This window comes from Spermophilus citellus, assembly GCF_964194105.1.
Source record: "Spermophilus citellus genome assembly, chromosome: 17".
Classification (NCBI taxonomy): Eukaryota; Metazoa; Chordata; class Mammalia; order Rodentia; family Sciuridae; genus Spermophilus; species Spermophilus citellus.
The window spans coordinates 63584279-63604524 of NC_138199.1; the positions used below are offsets into that span (position 1 = coordinate 63584279).

Below are 20246 nucleotides of genomic sequence, written 5' to 3' on the forward strand. Positions count from 1 at the left end.
ACTGCTGTTTCCATGACAACACAGGACCCAAGGATGTCATACCAGTGCAGCTTGGAGACCTGGACACACCCAGAATTCCCCAGATTGAGTTCTGACTCCAGCTCTGAAGTGGACTAACAGGAACAGACAGAAGTCAGGAACCCCAAACTTCATGTTCCTAGATGGCCTTTGGGGCCTTGTGTAGGATAAGGATGAATGCTACCCCCACTGTCACCCCAGCAGTGGCAGATTTTCACATTTTGTTTTTCTCTCACCTCTGGTTCTGCTGGAAAAACACTCAAAGCCTCAGGTCAGATGGCCCCAGCCCTAGCAGCACCTGCAGCAGGAGGGCCGGAAGTCAAGCTATGTCAGAGGAGGAACCAGCCTGTATTTAAACCTAGGTCCCAAGGGACCCAGCTGGATTTCCCCCAGTGGGCAGTGGGGCATGAGCCCACCAAGGGTCTCAGAGCTGTTCTGGGGAGGGGGAGGCTGGCAGGAGCTGGGATCCTGCAATGGTGGCCCAGGGACAGACTCTTGAGCATGTTGGGAGGACTGTCCAGGTCTTGTTAACAAGGGGTGGGTCCTGTCGGGCTTCAGACTTTCTGAACAACAGGAAGAATGAACCTCTTCAAAGCACAGAGCTTTGAAGAAGTCAAAGTTGTCCCAGGATCTCCTCTCCCTTTTCTTTCCCTTCTCCTTTGGATTAAAGTCTTACTGCTGCAAAATCCTGCAAGGGAGGAGATGTGCTGGGGGGGCAAGAATGTTGCGTCTGGAGTCGGGAGGTTTGTGCCTGACCTTTGGCCAATCCAGGTGATTCCTTGTTTGTAAGATGGGGATGAGGGGTAAGCAGGGTCTTAACCCAGATAATGTAAATGAATATGGGGTGCTCAATAAAATTTTATTGATTATTAAGAGGTGTGTTCATGGGCTGGAGTTATGGCTCAGTGGTAGAATGATTGCCTAGCACGCTTGAGGTACTGGGTTCGATCCTCAGCACCATGTAAAAATGAAATAAAGATATTGTGTGTCCACCTACAACTAAAAAATAAATGTTTAAAAAAGAAAAAAAAAAGAGGTGTGTTCAATAAAGAATTTGCACCCGCAGCTCAGGAGGCTGAGGCAGGAGGATCTCAAGTTCAAAACCAACTTCAGCAACTTTGCGAGGCCCTCAGCAACTCAATGAAACCCTGTCTCAAAAAAATAAGTGTTGAGCCCAATAAAAGTTTTTGTTTACATTCTGTCTCCTGATTGTGGAGGTAATTATACAAACCTATAGATATCTATACATGTTCTAGAATTTATAGAACTATATACCAAAAGAAAATCAACTCAATTTTACTATATGGTTAAAAAAAAAATCAGCATCTGGTTCAACTTCTGTTCTTCAGATAGTTTTTTTTTTTTTTTTTTTTTTTTGAGATAGGTCTCACTATGTTGCCCAGGCTGGTCTTGAACTCCAAGGCTCCAGCGATCATCCTGCCTCGGCCTCCATGTAGCTGGGATTATCAGTGTGCACCACCACTCCCAGCTTCAGATAGGTTTTATGATTCCCAGTTTACAGATTAGACAATTGAGGCTTGGGACACTCCTCATCCCCTCCACCAGCACCCTGCTAGGTTTCCGCGCCAGAGTCAATTCTGGGGCCAGGAGCCCATGAGACAAACAAAAACACCCACATAAAGCTCCTAAAACAGAAAAACAGCCAGGGAGGGTTTCTTCTTCATAACCCATGAAGACCAGCACCCCTGCAGGGTGTCTGGTGGAGGGGACAGTCCCCTGCCCAGATGATCTTCTGTCAACAGGCCCTTCAAGGCCGTAGGGAAGCCCAGGGTTTCAAGGGTGTTAAATTGTCTTCCTGTTCGGCCAAGGCCTTCCCCGACCCAGGGCAGCCCCAAGCAGGGGGAGACCCTGATTGGGGGAAAAGTGAAGACTCTACAACCTCTGCCGGCTACCCAGGTCTCTGGTGGAGGCAGGTGGACAAAATTAGTGCCGCTATGCAAAGCGACAGGAAAGCACAGGATCCAGCTCAGTGGAGGCAGATGCCAAAACAAGCCAGTTCCCTGTGGCGCCCGGGTCAGGAAGGGAACTGCCCAGCCCAGTTCGCCCAGTCGGGCCCCCAGTGTGTCCTGCCTGGTGACACAGACCGGCCAGAGACTCCAGGTGTGCCTGCCTTACCCCACCCCCTCCCGGCCCCCAGGCTCTAGGGGGATCTGCTAAAAATTGGTGCTTCTCTCCGGCCTTGGTTCTCCGGGTAAACTGGAAGCTCCCTCAGGGTAGGGATTGGCCTGCCTGAATCAGAGCATGGACCACAGAGAGGTGCTCTGGATCCCTGCCAGGTCAACAGGAAGTGGCACCCAGCCTGACTTGGGTGGGGGTTCTGGGCACAGGTTAATGGCACTTGACCTCCGGGCTGTGAGGCATTCCCAGTCAGTCTCACACTGATAGATTTGGCCCTAATCTGTAGGGCCCTAGGGCCATTGTGGGGATAACCAGGGCCCTCAGATATGATGCTGGGGAAGTCTGAGGGGTCACCTGACTAAGGACCCCCAACTTCACCACACTATAGACTCCCTCTTTATGAATCTCTTGATGGCTTTGGGTCAAGTTTAAAAGAAAATGTCCCCGGCTTGGTGGGAAATGGGTAGGGAATGTTGTAGAGGCAAGAAACTCCTGACCCTCAGGAAGCTTCCAGTCTAACTGGAGAACCAAGAGTGCGTGAGCAGCCTGGGCAGCCGCCGAGGCCTAGCCTGATCTGAACAGGGCTTGGCACTGCCTGGGGTGCTGTGGGAGGACTTCCTATAAGGAGGCCTTGGGATGGGGTAGGTAGGGGAGGACAAGATCTTCCAGGGTTGAGATTCTGGCCCTAAAGGCATCAAGGACAGAGGAGGGGAGGGTGACAGCAGCCTTGGCTGGATCTGCCTTCTGTGGTGGCTGTAGGCCCAGCCAGGGCCAGAGGTAATGGGCAAAGACAGGGGGATGTGACCACAGGCCCCAACTGGGCCTTTAGAGACAAGGGGAGATGATCATGGTGGTCCCCCCCTGCCCCACAGCCTCACAGGCCCACAGGTGCCACCTTTGGATGCCACACCTGACCACAGGCCACACTCATCCAGTCCACTCCACGAGATGCCGCATGCCTCTGGGTGGGTTGTCAGACATTGTTTATTCTGTGGGAGAATGGGCTCCAGGCTCGGCGCCCCTGGGAGGGAGAGGATGGGGGAGGGGAACAAAGTTCTCACCACCCCTTTGGGGGCCATGGCTCTTCCCAGGTTCTGCAGGAAGTGGGTCTGTTCTGAATCCATTTGCCGGTTCCCACAAGTCTCTGCTTTCCAGTCCCAAACCTGGGAATGACTGTTCGTAGCCTCCCCAGAAAGCTGGGTCCACTCTGTCCCCTGAGGACTCCCACTCCCAGTCACTGCCCTCTTGTCCTACTCCAGGTCCTTTGGCAGGAGCTGGGGACCTGGGGCTGGAGGGGGAGGTGGCTCTGGCAGGCCAGCTTTGGAAGCCATCTGGGGATCCAGGAAGGAGGGGTGGGTGGCGATCCAGGCGGCTCTGAAGCAGTTGGTGAGGCCCGGGAACTGTGCTGGAGCGTGGGCGGCAGCTCCTCACTCCTGGCCTGGGTGCTCCCCAACAGACCACTTTACCTCCCCTGTCCGCAGAGTCACTATGTCCTCGTAGGTGGCTGTCTGGTCAATGTCCAGGCCCTGGAGACATAAAATGGAGCTCAGGCCCGGGCACACCCTCACTGAGCCAACAGACGGCGGCCACTGGCCTCTCGGCTCAGAGCCTCCGGGGCTTGGACTCCTTACCTCATAGGTGTGGTCCTCCTCCATTCCTGCCTTGCTGTCATCCTGAGGAGGGTGGAGGGAGGGGTCGGAGTTAGTGTGCCCTAGCCCCTACCCCTTGCTGGGCCAGGCTGGAGAGGGCTGGGGACATGGGCTTGGCGGGGAGGACTGGGGAGGGGGTGGGGAGCAAGGTGTACCCTCCAAGAGCAACTGAAAGGGTGAGTGAACAGGTGAGCCAAAGGGTGGGCCCTGGGGCTGAGCTGGGCCCAGAAGGCAGCCCCGGGTGCTGGCGAGATGGAGACCCTGCCCGTGTCTGGCTTGCCCTGTGGCTGCCTTCCTGGCCATCTCCCCACCCCTGTGATCACCTTGTCCAGCAACAGGAAGATGGGCACGATGATGAAGAGGATGATGAGGAGGGTCTGGATCATGATGATGCCATCCTTCAGTGTGTTCCGCCTTTTCAACTGTGCCAAGGTGCTGAACCCTGGGGGAGGCGGAGTGGAGGCCGTGAGGCTGGGGTGGAACATTCTTGCAGGAGCCCATCCTAAGAGCTCGCAGTGGTGGCTTCTGTGCACCCCTAAGGACCCGCTTCCCAGCATCTGTCCTGGGTGTTCTAGGGCCATGCCACCTCCATAAGTGGCTGCTCCTCCCCAGTGGCGGGCTGGGCTGGGGTGGGTATGGCTGGCTGGCTAAGTGAACACCCGGTCTACCCAGCACACACCCATGACTCGCAGCTCCGTGCCACAGCCACAAAACACAGGCTTGGTGGTGCCATACTGCTGGCAGAAGTAGATGCCGTTGTCCTCGAACTGGGCGCCTTGGATGGTGAGGGTGTGGACAGAGCCATTCTGGAACTGCAGGATGTGGCCCGGTTCTGGGGGCAGCTCCTGAGGGTCCTGGTCCTTAATTTGCTTCCGGAACCAGGTCACACTGCTGGGGACGCTGGTGTTGTGTATGTAGCAATGCATCCTCACCACAGAGCCCCGTTTCTTGGCCATGAAGCGTGGATGATGCCATATCCGGGCACAAGAACTTCCTGTGGGTACCAAGGCCGGGCTCAAAATCCTCCTGGGCATTTTCCTGACTGCCGGCTTGTCCTGTAGGTCCCCATCCTGGAGGGCACCTCCCCTGGATCTGCCTATCTTTGCTTCTCAGGGTGTGGGGAGGTCAGGAGGCAGGTGTTGGGGAGCCAGGCCATGTGAGAGGCCACACGCCAAACCACTGGACCCCACCTCTTCCTGACCCATTTGAGTTGTCTTCAGAAGGGCTCTGACCCATTTCTTTTCATGCTCATTACAACAGCCAGGACCAGGTCTCACCCCAAAGCCTGGAGGGCCACAGCTAACTGGCCCTGTCCTTCCAGCTCTCCTTCCCCTGGGCTGTCCTGCACCTGCCTGAAATCCTCAAGGGCTCCCTACTTCCCCCAGAGGATAAAGGCCAAATCCTCAGCCTACCAACTGAGACCTTCCTCCAGCACCTTGGTGAGCCTCCCCTGTGTGAATCTGTTCTACTGTCTTCCTGAACCCTCGGCTTGGGATGGTCTCCCTCCTGCTCTAAGGACCTCCTTGGTCCCAGTAAGCAACCCCTAGGAATCTGTGAGCCCCTCACAGATCAGGAGCCCATCCTAATTATCCTCGTTATGAGGCTGAGCCCAATGCCCCAGCTAGATGGGCCTCGGTAGAATCCTCTCTGACTCCCCTGATCTGAACTTGGCACCCCCAGGGGCCAGGACTGGAGCAGCTGGTCTGAAGAGAAGACAGCTGGCTGGGGGTGGGGGCTCAGAGGGAGACCCTAAGGAGGCCTGGGGATTGAAGTCCAGGCAAGGATGGAACACAAGGTCAGCCCCGGAACAGTGACCAGACTTGAACACAGACACACTTGCCCACAGAAGGAGAGGGCAAGGTGACTGACCTTGGAGATTCTGGTGTAAGTCCTCTGCTTTCATTGCTGGCATGGGCTCACCTGCAGGGGGGGAGTGGGCAGGCCCAGGTCAGGCCTCTGCACCCTCAACTGGCTGCCCCACCCCTGTGCCCTCTGCATGCCAAGGTCCACTGCCCCCTTTCGCGCCCGCTGCTTCGAGACCCCTCGGCTCTCCCTGCCCCTGTGCTGGGAGACACAAGTGGAGAAGAGATACCAGAAGTGGGGAGCCTTGTCCCCAGGTCCCCTCCTCCTCCCAGGCCCAGCTCGTCCACAGCCATAGCTGCCAGCCAGGTCTGTGCCTTGTGCCTCACCCTCCAGGCAGGACAGGGACTGGGGCTGCAGACCCCAAGCTGGTCACCACTGCTGGGACCCACAGACCCGGGCCCCAGGGCAGCCAGAGGGGGACAGGGAGGCAGAGAGCGTGAGACCTAGGAGGAGGCCAAGAGCGTGAGACATAGGAGGAGGCCGAGAGGGTGAGACATAGGAGGAGGCCGAGAGCGGAAGACTCAGTCAGTGACACAGAGCAAACCCAGGAGGCCTCGTCATGGCCGCCATACCTGAGAGAAGCAGCAGCAGCACCACCAGCCAGTTGCCAGGCACCGGAGACAGCACCAGCCCGGCCATGGTCACAGCTCTGTCCCAGAGCCTGAGCCTGTGACCGTCCGAGGCTCTTGGGGGAAAATGTGTAACTGCCTGGCTGCAGCCCATCACCACCCCGCCTCTTCCCCTCCAGGCCCCTTCCTGCCATGCAAATTGTGACCCAGGGGAGGACTGGGCTCTCCTGGGACACTGGGGGAGGGTGGGCTTTCATCAGCTGGGCCACTAGGGCTTGAAGGTCGCCTGGGTTGGGCAGCACAGCTGGGAGCCTCGGAGGAAGTCCTGGAAGGGGGGCTTCTGAGTCTTGTGGGGACAGCCTGTGCTTCCCTTCCTGGGTCCCCACCCCATTATTGGTCATCCCTAGGTCTGCCAGCCTCCTGTCTGCAGGCCGCCAGTTCCTGGGAGGGCAAAGCCCTGGGAGTCTTCATGCTAGTAACACCCAGGAGTGAATCTAACCCGCACTCCCTCTGCTCTGGACCACTTCACCCCGTGAGAAGAGGAGAACTGAGGAAGGGCAGTGCAGGAGCCAGGCACCTGGCAGGAACCCGAGCAGAACCCCTTGTAGGATGTGCAGGTGATTATGTTGGAAGTTGGCCTGTGGAAGAAGGGAGCCACAGAGGTTCTTGAGCAAGAGCATGGCAAATGAGGCAGCCACTCGGGAGAAGATGCATCTTTGCTGCCAAAGTGAGTGAACTAGGTAGAGATGCTTAGAGGAAACCCACCACTTAACAACCCGGGGGGGGGGGGGCTTTGCCAGGAGCAGTGGCACATAATTCCAGAGACTTGGGAGGACGAGGCAGGAGGATCTCAAATGAGAGGCCAGGCTCCGAAACTCAGAGAGGCCCTAAGCAACACAAAAACAAAACCCCCCCAAAAACCGAAAAAACTATCAGGGAGCTTCTTCAGGGAGTTGTGTGGCACCCGGAGGGCACCGAGGTATTGTCTGCAGCTCCAGGGGGTCTTGGGCAAGGGACAAGGCTAAGAACACGCTCTCAGGTTCTGGAGCTAAAAGGCCCTCTGGCTCTATCCTGCCGTCAGTAGGGCAGGGGACGGACACGCAGCTTTCAGGAGTTCATGTAAACCCAGCTTCACACCCCTGGTCCAGGGTCCCCCGTAGTAACCCTTGCCCCATGTGCAACCTGCACAACCGTGCAGACTTGCGAACCTCAGCCCCACCGCCAGGTCCTCTCTGAGTTTTGTGTCTCCTGGTGGCTTCGTTCTCTTTCTCGTCCCTTTACTCTTTCTCATACAGTGACCCCCAGGAGAGGAAGACAGATGCTAAGTCCTCTGTCCACATCTCACTGTCCCCATGACCCTCCATTTCTCAAACAACTTGTGTGGGTGGCAGACCTGCCTGTGTTTGGGGAGCTGCGACCCCTCATCCCACAGCAGGGTTGGCACACAGAGGGTCTAGGTGCTCCACTTCTGTCCTGAACATATGTGTCACCTGACAGGTAGGGCCTGTGCCCGAGGGGAGCAGGCCAGGAAATCGGGGATCCACGGGTTAAGTTTGCATCTGAGGAACAGCTTGTTCCGGGCAGCCCCAGCGATTCTTGCTCATTTCCAGATGTTCCAAATGGAAAAACATTTCTCTGAAAAGGTGTCAGATGTTCAGCTCACAGAACAAACAGCCCAGGAATAAGAACATCACCTGAGGTCAGCCATGGGGACCACGGACCTCTGTGCGACTGGGGGGAGGCTGGAGAGAGACTGCCCAGGAGCAGACAAAATCCAGGGGTCTCTCTCCAGCAAATTCTACCCCTCCCGAGCCGCTGGTGAGGGAGGCCTTGGTTAGCCTTGGTACTAGCGTCTCCCAAATTTGGGAGGCTGCTGGGGAAGGAGTGGGGCCGTCCTGTGTGGGGTGTGATCTCACACCTGTGTGCTCCCTGGGCTGTGGGGTGTGGGGCCTGCTCAGGAGCTGGTCCGGGGGGGCCCAGGTGACTCCAGGGGACGAGGAGGTTGGCAGAGGGCAGCTAGAATCCTGCAAACTCACAAACATCAACATCTCCTGCGGCAGGAATGCAGATGTGTCCTTTGGGCTTCATCCCCATTCATGCCAGGCAGGGATTCACTTTCAGGAGGGCTGCGGGCAGTGGGGCCCCCACTGCCTGCAGGGTTATTTGTCACAGTTGGGGGCCGTGTTGTTCCCTGGCTGGTGACAACAGCACGGAGCCCTGGCCTGGGCCCAGGATGATGTGCTTTCCTTCCCAGAACAGGAGGCTTCGTAAGCCCACCCCCGCCTCTGCCCCCGACTGTCCCTGCCTGCCCACTCTGACATCTGGTAGCCCCCTGCCTTCCAGGAAAACAGCGTCAAAACAAGAGAAGGAGGTGGTGGGGTGGGGTGGGGTTTGGAATGGGACCAGGGGTTCAGATGCGGGGGAAACAAGAGGACAGGGACCCCAGTCACCCTGGGAAGGATAGGAGGGGGAAGAGCCTTGGGGAAGGAGGAACCCTGATCTCTCTGGGCTGCCCGCTCAGGCGCCCTGGGCCCTGGGTGCTTGTTACCGCTGGCTGGGAAGGACTCGGGTTCAAATCCTACCCCCGTATTAACCAGCCCAAGCTGCCCCAGGTCGCTGGTGGTTCTCCATGGAGCCCTCACCTGGAGGCATTTGAAAATGTGCCAGGGCAACTGAGATGGTCACAGTGGGCACCCCTGGCCTTCATGGGCCAAGGGCACTGAAAGCCCCAGATGGGTGGACAGTGGCCCACAAAGCAGAGTTCCCCTGCCCCCAGGCAGGCAGCACCCTTTCTTAACCTCATCTGTGTAAAACAGATAATCCCAATGGACTGTTCTTCACAGGGCCTTGCACAGGGAGGGCCGTTGTGTTTCTGGAGCACTTGGGGACGTGGGAGCGCAGCACCTGCAGGAGGGGAGCAACCCCGATGGGTGGGAATAGCTGTGAGATCTGAGCCTGCGTTTTCTGTTCCCTGCTCAGAATTTTGCCTTTTTTCTTCCACTGGTCAAGGCTCAGGAAGAGTAGCCAGACCCCTGTGAGCTTCCGGTCCTCTGGGCCAGGTGACATCTGAAGAAACTTGAAGTGAGAAGAAGCCCCATCCCCAGGGAGGGAGGTCAGCGGCCTGTGGGGCCAGAGAACCCTGTGGGGTGCTCGCTCCACCACCCCAAAAGCCAGAGAGAACTGTGAGGCGGGAAGGGGCACAGGGGCAGTTGAGGGACATCAGGGGCAGCCTGGGAGACAAGGCTTGTGAGTGTCCCTCATCCCTCAAGCTGTGTAACCTCAGGATCTAGGAAAAGGGGGCATAGAAACCCTTAAAAGGTGCAAGTATTTACTTGGAGTAACTCGGTCCTGGGATCCAGAAGTCGTTACCGATAATAAAATCACATACCGAACGCTGGTCACCCACTGGGTCTCTGGGCTGAGTTTGTCAAATTGCTCTCTGTTGCTCAGAGGCCCATGTGACACTGGGCTCTCTGGGGTGGGGGTCAGTCGTCCTGGAGGGACAGCATCTCTGAGGAGAGGGAAGGGCTGCCCGTGAGCCCCACAGGCCTTGAGGTCTCTCGGGTGGAGAGGTGAAGGGGGCTCCCGGAGGGTGTGGGGACTCGGTGGCTGCTTGTTGGAGGAGGGACTGGACTCTGCTCACCCTCTCGGTCCCCAGAGCTCCCTGCACTGACCCCACTTGGCACCAGTACCCGCGGGCTTTCCCTCTGGCTGCCCTCGGCCCTCGCCCACATCCACTCCCGCGCCAGGGAGAAACCACACACCAGAGGCCGGGGAAGGGTTTATTGTAGGAACTGTACAAAGAAGCTCATTTGCTGGGCTGGCTTGGGGCCAGTTCCCACCTGGACAAGGTGGGAAGGGGCGTCAGTCTGCAGGGGAGGGGCCACGAGCAGGGAGAGGCCAGACCCCACCCATCTCCTCTCCCCCTGCAGTGGGTGCAGAGTCTGCGGGGAACATCCAATCGGACAGTCCTGAGGCTCGGGGCCCACGAGGGGAAGACAGAGGGGCAGGTGCTGGGCAGGGGGAGCTGACCCCCTCCTGGAAGAACCTTCTGAAAGAAGAGGCAGGGTCACTACAGGAAGAGATGGAAGGAATTGAGTCCTTGCACAGAGGAGACACAGGCCCTGGGCGTGACGAGGAGAGGCCCGGGAAGAGGGGAGCTGAGGGAGGGCGGCAGGCTGGGGCGGGCAGGGCAGACAACAGAGAAGACTGGCCCGTGGACACGCACGCATGTGAGTACACGCATGCACACACATAGACACGTGCATACATATAACTCGTTTTGGAGGTTTGGCGGCTTCCTGAGTTTTAATCAAATGGCGTATGAGAAACAAGAAGGAAAAGAAGATGAACTTAGGCCAATGTGCAGTGTTCACACCCTCGTGGCACAGGTTCACTCTCCCACGTCCAGGCACTCACATGAACAGGCCGGAAGACACACACGCACGCACACCAGCTGTACTCACACCCGGTCTGACACTCCAGGGCACATTGACACACACACACACACACACACACACACACACAGTCACATACACACATACACCCACAGAACCCACATACAACTACCCACTCGGGCTACCAGCAGACACAGACCCAGAGGCCCACATACGAGTGACTGAATCCCGACAGCCCTGAGCAGGACTCTCACACCCTCCTCCAGGCCCAGCCTCTGTTCTCCGGAAGCCAGCAGAGCCCAGTGCAGCCATGTCCAGTCTTTGGTGCCAGCTGAAATGGCTTTCCAGGCAGCAGGAGGTCAGAAGGTTGAGCCCCAGCTGGGTTAGCCTTCCCTGCTGCAGGCCCCAGGGTTGACATCTCTTAGGGTCACTTTAAGGAGGTGGGAAATGGGGAGGAGGGGAGAAGAGATGGGCAGGGGGAAGATGAGAAGGAGAGATCTCCAAGACTTGATGGGGCACAAGGCACCCTGGTGGCCTAATGAAGGTGTCAGGAGGGGAGAGAGGGAAGGAACAGAGTCTTCGTACTGAGCATCAGGGTCCCCGGCCCCACCCAGGCCTGGACACTCAGGCCGAGTGTGGTGACTTGGCTGGCAGGACCCAGCCTGTTCTACCCATTCATTCTTCTGAGAAAAGGGCAATTCCTAAGTGGAATCCTTCTTTCTGCTCTTCCCCTGGGGGCCAGCCAGGGAAGCTGTCCACGGGAAGGATTTCAGGAGTCACAATCCCAGCCTGATGCAGCAGGATCCAGTGGCCAACTGGGCTTGTGGAGCAATTTCTGGACCAGTAATTTCCCTCTTCCAATGGAATTCCTGAGCTGGCAGAGGAAACTGCATCCCAGAGTCAGCGCGGCAGACGTCCACACTCACTGAGGTTAAGACATCTTTGCCCAGGCTGGAACTGGGGGGCCCGGGCCACTTCAGGGGGAGAGGCCAGTAGCCCTTAAGACTCTGGTGACAAGAGGGCAGCCAAGCCCTCCATGGTAGGCTGGGTCCTCCCCAAGTGGGGGACAGAGATTCTGAGATTTGATCTCCCCCTGACTAAGAGGAGGGGTGGCGGGGCCCATGGGGAGGTAAGAGCAACTTGAAGATGAACTCACCAAGACAGGGGCTTCCACCCATCCTGGGCCCCGAATGCAACTCCCACTTGCTCTGGCCTAAGTGTCAACCCCAGCATGGCCAAATTCTATCCTCCCAAAGGGAGCCGGACGCAGTCCTGGGTGCAAAGCCCAGCTCCGTCACTCGGCCCGCAGGCACCTTGGGGGAGCTCTGGGCCTATGCCAACGCTCGCCGGCCACCTCCATGCTGCCTGCTAGACGAGAGACTCTTTGACCCCTGGCCTCACCGTCTGCCCTGGTGGCGGGGAGGAAGGCAGGGCGGCGTCTGAGGGGCTCACGGGAGTAGGCGGGGTGGTGTCTGAGGGGCTGACAGGCGTGAGCCCCGTGGTGGTGGGCCCCGTCTCCCCTGAGGGGCTCTTCTCCTCCCCCTGGCTCTGTGCAGCGCTGTTCCCGTTCTCGGGGCCGTACATCTTGCTCATGGTGCTGGCGATGAGCCCCTCCTTCTCAGGGGCCCCGTCCCCGCTGCCGTCCTGGCTGTGGCGGTACATGTAGGAGGCCTGCTTCACAGAGCGCTGCAGCAGGTGCCGGCGGTAGGCCCTCTGGATCTTGATGGCGCACACCTCTTCGTGCTTCCTCTTGAGGGTGGTGGTGATGGGCTCGTAGGAGACCTTGGAGGGGTTGGCCGCCATGAACTTCTCCTCCATGGTCTGCTTGAGAGCGTCCATTTCCCCAGAGTCGCCCAGCACCTCTTTGGTCAGGGCAAAGAGGATGTCCAGGCAGTGGATCTTGTCCCCCGGTACCATGGGCAGGTCCAGCGTGATGAGCTTGATCTTGTTGGGCTTGGCGATCCTCAGCGGCTCCTGCAAAGTGTCCACGAAGTCCGAGAGGCGGCTGTAGTCGATGAACTGCGTGGCATCGGGGTCAAACTTCTCCCAGGTCTCATAGAACATCTCAAAGTCATCCTCGCCGAGGGGCTCGCTGCTCTCCTCGGTGGCCACGTTGAAGTTCTCCAGGATGATGGCGATGTACATGTTGACCACGATGAGGAAGGAGATGATGATGTAGCTGCAGAAGAAGCAGATGCCGATGGACGGGTTGCCACAGTCGCCCCTGACACTGGTGCCTGGGTTCTCAAGCGTGGGGTCACAGTCCGGGGGCCCACTGTTGAGGATGGGGTTCAGAAGCCCGTCCCAGCCAGCCGACGTGGTGATCTCAAAGAGGCAGATGATGCTGTTGCCGAAGGTCTCGAAGTTGAACATGTCGTCAATGCCCGCCTCCTTCTTGACGTAGGCAAAGTTGGACATGCCAAAGATGGAGTAGATGAACATGACCAGGAAGAGGAGGAGGCCGATGTTGAAGAGGGCAGGCAGCGACATCATGAGGGCGAAGAGCAGCGTCCGGATGCCCTTGGCTCCGCGGATCAGCCGCAGGACACGCCCGATCCGAGCCAGGCGGATCACACGGAACAGTGTGGGTGACACGAAGTATTTCTGGATCAGGTCCGACAGCGCGAGGCCTGCAGGGAGGAGTGGAGGTGGGTCAGAGAGCGCCGGGCGTGTGGGGCTCAGGGGCCTGGTCTGGTGCACCCTGCCTCAGTGAGGGGCAGGTGGAGCCAACCCTCCCAGCACAGGCAGGACGACCTGAGCAGGCCAGGACAGCTGGAGGTGGGATGTGCTAAGGGTGACGGGCGAGGGTAAGGCCCATCTTAAGGCTGTTTGCAGATGACACAGGTGGCAGTGGGGTGGGGAGGACAGCTCTGCGATCTGGGCATGCCACTTAACTTGCTGTGACTCAGCTGCCTCCTCTGTAAACCGAGGGTAATAGCCCGACCACCTGTGGCATTGCTGTGAACAACTGAGATGCGGCCTGTAAAGCGCATGGCAGAGCCAGGCTTGCAGGAAGCGCTAAGCGGTGGCTTGTACTGTCACGGTTAGGCACATTCTGTGTTCTTCTCAGTGTGTGCAGGTCCTGAAATCACCTTACGTTTTCCGCTCCATGTGTGGACACCTGAGCACAGGTACGTCAGGTCAATGTGTTTCCTGAGGTGTATTCATGTGTGCACAGGTGACAGGCTGCCTATGAGCATGAGCATTGAGGATGAATGGCATGTGTGTGTTTGTGTGTGTGTTTGGTGCTGGGGATTGAATCCAGGGTACCACACCACCGAGCCTCATCCCCAGCCCTTGTTATTTTTTGAGACAAATCTTGCAGAGTTGCCCAGGCTGCCTTCAAACTTGGAATCCTCCTGCCTCAGGCTCTCAGTTGCTGGGATTACAGGCATGTGCCACTGCACCGGCCACATGTGTGCTTTCGTGGGTTTGTGTGAGTGTGCCAGGTGCACAAGGAAGGCTTTCATCTCAGTGCTGCGCCCCAGCTCACCCACAATGGACAGGATGACCACCACGAAGTCGAAGATGTTCCAGCCCACGGTGAAGTAGTACTGGCGCAGGGCGAACATCTTGAGCACGCACTCCCCCGTGAAGATGATGATGAAGACCATGTTGATGTTGTACAGGATGTCCACCTTGAGCTGGCTCTGGTCGTCCGTCTCCACCATCATGGTGACCATGTTGAGGCAGATGAGGATCATGATGGTGATGTCGAACACCTGCTTCGTCACGAAGTCATACACCATGCCCTGGATCTTGTTCTGCAGCACAAAGGGGTGTGTCGGCATGTATGTGTGTGGGCGTGGGGTGGCGGGGCACAGGCAGGGTCAGGACAGGATGGGGACATTCAGGAGACTCAGGATGGTACGATGGCACCACACAGAGGACACACAGAAAAGAGGGGTCAGGGCCGATGATGGAGTCTGCCACAGGAGGGAAAGACCTGTGGCCACGCCATCCTGGAGCATCACTCTGGGGTCCTTCCTCCTTTCAAAGTCCCCCTCATTCTTCTCCCAAAGCCATTGCTCACTGGGGAGGGTGTCTGGCCATCCTCTTTCCCCCTCTGGTCAGGGTCTCTGTCCCAGGGGTTACTGAGGGTCCCAGGTGAGGAGGTGGATGGACACTGAGGTCTCTCGCAGGACCGGATAAGGGGTAAACTGGTAACTGGAGTCTAGTGGCAGCTGCTGTGTGTGCATATGGTGTCTCTGTGCACTATGACTCCCAGCAAGTGGGCTCACTTCACTCAGGAACATAGCCCGAGAGGCAAAGAGCAGGCTGCCTTTGGACCCCAGTGACCCCCTGGGGCAGAAGCCTGGTACAAGCCACAGGAGGAGGGGTCCAGAGGGCTGGTACCTGGGGCCGGGGAATTGGCTTCTGGGGCTTCTTGGAGCCAAGCTTCTTCATGGCATTATAGTACTTCTTTTGTTCCTCTGTCATGAAGATGTCTTTCCCTCCAAAGTATAGGGGAATAGGGCACATAAGGTTGGGCTGGAGCCCCCTCCCTGCCTTCAGGACTCCCCCCACCCGCATCAGGCACCGCCATTAAGGCAGACTCTATTCCTGCAGAGGCCCCTGGTGGGGAGGGGGAGGGGTTTGGGAGGGGCCAGAGATGGAGGGATGGGGCGGAGGGAAGAGGACCGAAGTTGCTTTGAAGCCTAGGTTGGGTCAATTTCCATTAATGTCCTTAGAGTAACCCAGCAAGGCTGGTTGTATCCACCTCATTTTATACACCAGGGAATCAAGGTTGAAGGGGCCGCGTCACTGTTCAGGGCCGCAGCACAGGGCCTGCTCAGGCAGTGCTGGTGACCACAGGAAGGAATGAGTGGACAGGGAGGGGGAGGCGGGAGCCGGGGCGGCTGGGGTGGGCCAGAGGAAGGTGGGCAAGATACTCATCTTCTTTTTCTGCTGGTTGAAGTTGTCGATGATGACGCCAATGAAGAGGTTGAGCGTGAAGAAGGACCCGAAGATGATGAAGATGACGAAGTAGAGGTACATGTAGAGGTTCACCTCATACTGCGGCTGCTCCTCCTTCTGCAGGGGCCACGGGACAGGACAGGGTGGGGGTGCATGCCTGGGGTTCTCCCCGCTCCCTCAAGCACTATGAGCAGGGGTCACCCAACCCCAGGCGGCAGGGACTCCCGAGGAGACAGCATGGAAGGGACGGATGGTAGAACATGTCCCCGGGCCATGGTCTGCCCTGGCTTGCTCACCAGTCACATCTCCAAGAGCTGACTCACCTCCCGGGAGTCCACAGCTGCATACATGATGTCCATCCAACCCTTGAAGGTGGCCTGGGGAGGTGGGGTGCTGTGTGAGGGGTGGGGGCTTCACCCAAGGGTTTCCTCCCCTTCCAGCCTGGCTCTGGAGGTCACCTGCCACAGCCCCATGGGGCAGGCATCAGAGATCAGAGAGATCTGGACCCTACTTTGGGGTCCCACAGCATTGGAAGCAAGGTGGGAAGTTCCCTTACAAAGGGGTGACAGTGGATTTAGGTGCAGAGGCTGGTGAGCACTTCTGTGCCAGTTCAGGTCCAGTGACACTCACCACCTGCAGGAGGGAGAGGTAGCCCAGACCCACGTTGTCGTAGTTGACCTTGACATTGAGCCAGCGAACCTGGCCCGTGTGCATGAGGCTTTCGCATTCAGACTTGTTGTTGACCTCGGAGATGTCGAACCTCTCTGAGGTGGTGGTGTTGATGCAGTAGTAGAACTTTCCAGCAAACAAGTTGACACCCATGATGCTAAAGATGAGCCAGAAGATGAGGCAGACAAGCAGCACGTTCATGATGGAGGGGATGGCGCCCAGGAGGGCGTTCACCACCACCTGGGGGCAGAGTCGGGGGTCACTGCCAGAGCCTCTCCTAGGCCTCTGAGAGAAGGCTCCCCGCTGTACCCCAACAGAGGACCGGGCTGAGCTGGGCCTTGTCATTTAGGGAGGACTGATTTGAGCCAGGCCTGGGGGGAAGCTGTCTGATGGGTGTCTGTGGGGGTGGAGTGAGGGCGGTAGGCTTGGGGAGCCGCCAGATGGGGGGTTGGGGAGGCCACTCTGCTTGGCTGGAGCTGCCAAGAAACCACTGGGCTTCTCTGGAAGCAGTCTTGTCACGGGTCACCAGGCAGGAGACAAACACTTTCCTCAGCCCCCATAGGAAACTCAGCCACGTGACCTGGCCCTGCTCTCAGCTCAATTAGTGATACATACACAGAAAGGCCTAGAAGAGAGAAGGCCCAGGGCTTTGAAGCAGCAGGACCCCAGGGCTGGACCTCTGTTCCTTATATCCCTGGTCACACAGGCCCACCAAACTGTTTGGTGGTCTGACCTGAGAACCGTCCCTTTCCAGACAGAGGGGATGGCAGAAGCCTGGTGTGCTGCCCGGGAGAGCTCTGTTCTTGGCTGAAGCACCACCCAGCTGTGTGGCCATCGAGAAGTTATATCCCTCAGTGGGGAGGAGTCCTTGGTCTTGGGGTGGGAGGGCCTGGCTGGCCTCTTGAATGAGCCCGGAACCCACCAATTCCGAGGGGTCCTTGTGGAGCAGGTCTTTCTGGTGGCAGTCCTTCCTTGGCGGGGAAGTCCCATTTGCCTTGCCTAGACCCTGTGTTTACCTGCCACTTCCGGCTGTCAAGGGCCTGAGGGGATCTTCTCTAAATTGACCCTAAACTGGAGCTCAAGGGCAGGTAGCTCAGGGCCAGGGTGCCAACACCTTCACACTTGCTTATGTTTCATGGCCCTTGGGGGCCCAGGCTGAGGTCAGGAAAGGACACCCAGAAACCCACAGGCCTTCCTTCCTTCCTCTTCTCCCTGCTCAGCCTTCCTGGGTGCTGCCCCCTAGTGGTGGTGCACGCCAGCTGAGGGGGCTGAGAGTGGGGACCGGGCAGGCACAGGTGTCTCAGGGCCCCACTCCCAGTCGTCAGCACTTTGAGCCCTCTGCCTGTTCCTGGTGGTGGCTGGGGTACAGACACACGCCCTCCACCCTTCCCGCAGGTGGCTGCTCCCCCATCCTGAGCCCTCTGTACCCACCCTCATGCCCTCGAATCGGGACAGTGCCCTCAGGGGACGCAGGGCCCGCAGCGTGCGCAGGGATTTGATGGGACCCAGCTCTGAGTAGCCCAGCCAGTTGGCCACCAGACTGATGATGGAGACCTGCAAAGGAAGAATGGGTGGTCAGTGAGTGTAGGTCGCCCTAAGCCCAGGGACACAGCCCCTGGGTACAAGCCCCTCAGGGTGGGAGGGTCTTCCTCAGCTCACTGTTCCTGGTTGTCTTCCTCTAGTCCCTTCCCTAGTGGGAGCAGCAGTCCAGGGACCACCAATTAACTGGGGATGACAGTAAACAGGAGGGACGGTACCTGCCTCCTTCACGGATCTGTGTGCCCATTAAAGAGGATGTGGAAATCCTCCGCACATATTGGCAGACCCCCAGCCTGAGGACAGAGATGGCCTTTTGTTCCCCAGCCTGGTCAGCTGTGTCTTTGTGAGGAGCAGGGCTGACTGGAGCTTGGACTTCCCGTGCAAGGGCCCCCTAAAGTCCTCGGCCAGGACAGCCTCCGGAGCTGGCTGTGGGTCCAGGGCAGGGCAGACTCACGTCCACGATGAGGAAGTCGAGCCAGCACCAGGCGTTGGTGAAGTACACCTTGAAGCCGTAGGCCACCCACTTGAGCAGCATCTCCAGGATGAAGATGTAGGTGAAGACCTTGTCAGCGTATTCCAGGATGGTGCGGATGACCCGCCGCTGCTCGATGTAGATGTCCTCGAAGGCCTGAGGGGCACCAGCATGACCTGTGGGTGGCCAGGGGCCCAGAGGCTGGGGCAGCAGCCACATCCCCTACCCTGCCTGAAGCCGCTGGTTCCCAGGGGTCTGCCATGGGAGCCAGATGGGCAGCAGTGGACATCTCCCAGCCCTCTCTCCATCATGGGGAGGGGTAGGCTTCCCGGCGGGGAGGAGTCTCTTGGTTGTCAATCATCTGCCAGAGGGTTTCACAGTGACATAGGTTCAGTTTTGCCCCCATGTTCCCGGGGCCCACCTGCCTCCTCTTTGGCCGGGAGAGCATACAAGTCAGAACCCACAGAACAAGGGGGCCTGTCTGTCACTTTAAGAAGCTGACCCATTCTAGAACCTATCCTGGAGGTCAAGGTGAGTCACTTTAGGATTCTTTGGATTCAAGACTGTCTAGGCCCCATCCACTCCTGGTATGGAGTGAGAGCGCCCTAGGGGTACCTGCTTGGGACTTGGCACCTGCCTCTGCCTGTGCCCCATCCCCTGGGGGGTGCTTACCAGGGCCCCACTGCTGAGTAGGATCATGAAGACAATGAAGGTCTCGAACCAGTTGTGCTCAACAATCTTGAAGCAAGCCCTGCGGAGGGTCCACCACATCTTCCCGCGGCCCTGGGAGATGTCCACATAGAGGCAGGGGCAGCGCTGCACGCAGGCTGGGGACAGGGACAGGCATCACGTCATAATGCCTAGGGCCGCCTCAGGGTGCCTCTCCCCAGCCTCCCCCTCACTGTCCCCAGACCCAGGGTTCCATCTGGCTCATATGGGGGGCTTAGGTCTTCCCTTCACAACCCGTTCCACCATGTATCAACTGCACCAGGGATGGACACGCAGAGGGAGGATGCTCTGCAAACAGGGCTCAGGCCACCTACTGTCCCCATCCTCCCCCAACCTTGCCCAAGCAGGCTTCAGACCATCCAGCCCAGGACCTTTGAACAAAAATGTTTCTCCAGGGTCAGCTCCCCAGAGTGAGGCAGGGGAGGGAGCACTGGCGAAGAGGGCGGCCTGCTTTCCTACGGCCTCCTCTGGCTCTGGTGTGGCCTGCCCCATACAGGGACGCTGGGCTGGGGGAGGCCCCAGGCCAGGTGAGGGTGCTGGCTGTGGGTGTATCCTCACCCTCCGTGAAGCACTCCTCAGGCTGCTCCCCATCGGGGTCCTCCTCAGCCTGCTCCGCGGGGTCCTCTTCGGGGGGCTTGTAGTCAGCCGTGCTGCAGACGGAGGAGTTCCCATCGTAGAGGGGCTGCGGCGGCTTCTGCAGGGGCCACAGGGGCTCATGACCCCTGGGTCCTGAGAGACCCCTCATCCTCCCACCTGGTGGGGCAGGCCAGACCTGTCCACCCCCATCCGTCCACTCAGCCCTGGTTACTGAACAGACAGTGCGGAGGTGGCCTTGGTCCTGCCTGTGTGCCACATGAGGGCTGGGAGGGGGAAGGGGGGCATGAACAGACAGGTAAGGGTCTCTGGTAAGGGAAGAACCTGGGACAGAGCTGGGGAGGAGGTGGCTGCGTGGGGCTCAGGCTGCTGGGTGATCTGGGAGGTGTTGGGGGCACGAGGGGCCTGGCAGAGGAGAAAAGGCCTGTAGGTCCTTCTGCGAGGGCAGGAGTAAGAAAAGAGGTCAGGATGGAGCTGGACCTTCACAGGCCGCAGAGAACAGGCATGTGGTGCCCCCAGTGTCCGAGACCTCCCACCCCCAGGGGCTGTTTGGCTGAGGGATCCAGGAAGGATGGAAAACTTTCTCCAGCCAAGGCCCCAGTCTGGCGCCAAGGGAACCTGATCGGAGTGGGGGTGGGGCGGGGGCTGGTGCTCCGGCCTGGCCAGGCCTCCTCCCGCCTCCTCCTGGTGC

At 58.5% G+C, this 20246-nt stretch overlaps 2 protein-coding genes across 3 annotated transcripts in view; both read right to left on the reverse strand.

Moving 5' to 3' along the window:
• Positions 1-3167: 3167 nt before the first annotated feature.
• On the reverse strand, positions 3168-6308 carry CD79B (CD79b molecule; the record flags this gene model as incomplete). Its single annotated transcript, XM_081272784.1, has 6 exons — positions 3168-3683; positions 3789-3830; positions 4130-4248; positions 4486-4800; positions 5676-5726; positions 6242-6308. The coding sequence occupies 6 exons, from the start codon at positions 6306-6308 to the stop codon at positions 3585-3587; spliced, it is 693 nt and encodes a 230-aa protein (XP_081128910.1). The 3' UTR covers positions 3168-3584.
• A 3698-nt stretch (positions 6309-10006) lies between these two features.
• The window catches only part of SCN4A (sodium voltage-gated channel alpha subunit 4), a 30845-nt gene continuing 20605 nt past the window's right edge, over positions 10007-20246 (reverse strand). For both annotated transcript variants that reach the window (XM_081272519.1, XM_081272518.1), the window contains 10 exons: positions 19520-19655; positions 18905-19059; positions 18215-18388; positions 17653-17775; positions 16183-16461; positions 15876-15929; positions 15532-15669; positions 14992-15096; positions 14129-14399; positions 10007-13265 (listed from right to left, as the gene is read on the reverse strand). In XM_081272519.1, the coding sequence (XP_081128645.1) occupies positions 12004-13265; positions 14129-14399; positions 14992-15096; positions 15532-15669; positions 15876-15929; positions 16183-16461; positions 17653-17775; positions 18215-18388; positions 18905-19059; positions 19520-19655 (2697 nt within the window). In that variant the 3' untranslated portion in view covers positions 10007-12003. The remainder of the gene's footprint in view (positions 13266-14128; positions 14400-14991; positions 15097-15531; positions 15670-15875; positions 15930-16182; positions 16462-17652; positions 17776-18214; positions 18389-18904; positions 19060-19519; positions 19656-20246) is intronic.